Below are 2,546 nucleotides of genomic sequence, written 5' to 3'. Positions count from 1 at the left end.
ATCGTGTTGAAACGTTTCATACATGTGCATATTTGGTTGTTACAAGTCACTGAGAAGATTTTTTTAAAATAGTTAATGCTCCAGAAATCTTCTTTTGAAAGCCATTTTAAGCTCAAAATTTCAAACAAAAAAACGACATAGAAATTCCAGAATATTGGAAGAATATTCAAAAACATGAGTCAGTTACCTATAACTACTTCTACAAAATTGATATTAGTAAAATAAATTAACATTATGCCTTTAGGTTTTCAAAATTTTAGGATTTTTCTAAGTATTATATAATCTCAATACAGCCGCCGGTATTACATAACATATTGGGGTTGAAATATTTTTTTTCTTTTTGAATTATTTCCTGGAGGTTACTGCATATTATGAGAAAGTTTAGTTTGAAAAGATGTATTAAAAACAAAAATAGCTTTTGTCAGTAGCAATTTTAAGACCCCTTAAGCCCACAGAGCAAATTTTTTTCACAAGAGGAAAAATTAGCACGCAAATGGATGCCAAAATTTGTTGACATCCAAAGCATGAGCGTCCTTGAAAAATGCAAATTAACATAAAGTTTTTTGTGCCTTTAATCAACATTTTTCTGTAATACATACAGAAATGTGTTTTCAAATTAACGTAAACGGTATCGAGCCATAAAAAAATTCTATAAAAAATGCCCAACAACCGGAAAAATGTTGATTTCTTCTATTTCATTTTTTGACAATTGACTGATTTCACAACTGTGGTGTAAAAGAATAAGATGACACCGGCAAGTCTGTACTAGCGAAAATCTGACCCCGCACGGACCTGAAAAGATTCACAAGACTTGAAAGACCCGTGCACTCACTGGTGTCATCAACAAGGGACCGAGTAGGTCGAGTGGGTGGTAGAACTGTGGCCATTCAGGCCTTTTGTGTATCTAGATCGCGAAAAAAGCAGAAACATCATCATCCAGAAGGGGGCCCCCTATCTTCATTATCCAGCTTCATCAAAAGAATCTGCTTCTACAAGGTGAGCAAAGATTCTACAACCATGAAGCCACACATACTTCTCTAGCACAGTTTATCAAAGTGCAATTTTTCTTTTATCTTTATTCAAAATTTTGGGCTTAGATTTTATGTCTGAACAACTGGCCAACAATATGTCTGTGTGTGTATTTCCAAAATGAACTCACCAAAGCCCAAATACAGAGCATAAAAAATACTCATAGAGAATGCCCTCAGGACAGGCAGATCGTTGTCAATGAAGGAAGGAAGTCTCATGTTGAATGCTTGCAGTGCTGGTACGTGCAACACTTGAAATATCAGAGGGGGGAGATCGGACTTCTCCTTGGACAGTTTGAGGGACACCGCCGCAGCAAGATTTCCTCCCGCACTGTCACCTGGACACCAGAAAATAGCAATGAGCATTTTAGTTACCTTTACATTTTTCATCCCCCCTTACTTTTTTTTTCCTTAATGATAATAATAAATAACATTTATATAGAGTATATCCCCACCCAACAGTAAGCTCTATGCACTTAACCATCTATATTACATCTTGTACCTCAGAAAATTCTACAACACTCAGAAACAGCAGCAGATTCCGCTCTCAAACACTAACAAACTGGAAAGGTCTTTTGCTGTCTAAAGACAGGTACCCATATCTACATAGGGGAAGTTTGGAAATTCATGTGAAGTGCCTTTCCCCATCCTCAAGACACAATGTCAGGCTCCTGACAGAGTTCAAACCCACGACCTTTCAGCTTTAAGCCCAACAGCCCACCCACTAGACCACCGATATCACACTTCAAATTTTTGCTCTTTTACTTTTACTTCCCCCCGCCTTCAAAAAAAACAAAAAAACTAAGACATTAAAGTCTTTTCGTAAATTATATTTATAAATGAGTGTAACTGTCAATGTTTCACACCCTCAACAACACAAAGTAGATGATTTAGGAGGCCGGCTGCTTTGACCCGGCCTGTCAGGTCCTGCCCAGCTAGGTGCGATACAGAAGTACAGCAGAGACGTGTTGTAATATTCAAATTTACAATAAAGCAGAAGAAGAAGGGGGGATATTTGGCATAACTCCCTCTTTGTTGGGCCCGATCCTGGCTCTATATTGCTCCAATCATTCGTAGGGTACGCCTTTGGACGTCAGTTGGTTTTTAGTTTTTAATTGCTCGTATTGTAGACAAGTTTATTACAGTAACCTAAAAACCTCACCGGCCACTCCCACTTTTCGCACGTCAACACCGAAGCGGTCACCATGACCCAGCACGTAGCGAGTGACATCCAAGCAGTCATGGATGGCCGCCGGGAAGGGATGGTCCGGGGCCAGGCGGTAACTGAGGAAGACAGATGAGTCAGCGAGTCATGGTCTTCTTGTTTTAAGGGGGGTTCTCTTTTCATCCTGCCTATCCATTGGTCTGTACCTCTCTCTGTCTGTCCATCTGTCCGCCTGTACGTCCCTCCCTCCATCTCTCCATCCTTCTCTCTATGTCTGTCTGATTGTCTATGTGTCTGTCTGTGTGTTTGTCTCTCTTTCTCTCTCTCTCTCTCTCTCTCTCTCTCTCTCTCTC

The 2,546-nt window shown here is 39.8% G+C and overlaps 1 protein-coding gene across 1 annotated transcript in view; it reads right to left on the bottom strand.

Annotated features, from left to right (window-relative positions):
- Positions 1–286: 286 nt before the first annotated feature.
- The window catches only part of LOC101856207 (arylacetamide deacetylase), a gene marked incomplete at its 5' end in the record, with an annotated part of 4,447 nt that continues 2,187 nt past the window's right edge, over positions 287–2,546 (bottom strand). Inside the window, 2 exon segments of the mRNA XM_013086909.2 lie at positions 287–1,366; positions 2,191–2,312. Coding sequence (XP_012942363.1) covers positions 1,101–1,366; positions 2,191–2,312 — 388 coding nt within the window.

The sequence above is a fragment of the Aplysia californica genome, unplaced genomic scaffold (assembly GCF_000002075.1).
Source record: "Aplysia californica isolate F4 #8 unplaced genomic scaffold, AplCal3.0 scaffold00519, whole genome shotgun sequence".
NCBI classification, from domain to species: domain Eukaryota; kingdom Metazoa; phylum Mollusca; class Gastropoda; order Aplysiida; family Aplysiidae; genus Aplysia; species Aplysia californica.
Note: the sequence above shows the minus strand (reverse complement) of the source record. Positions and strands in the feature narration are given on the sequence as shown.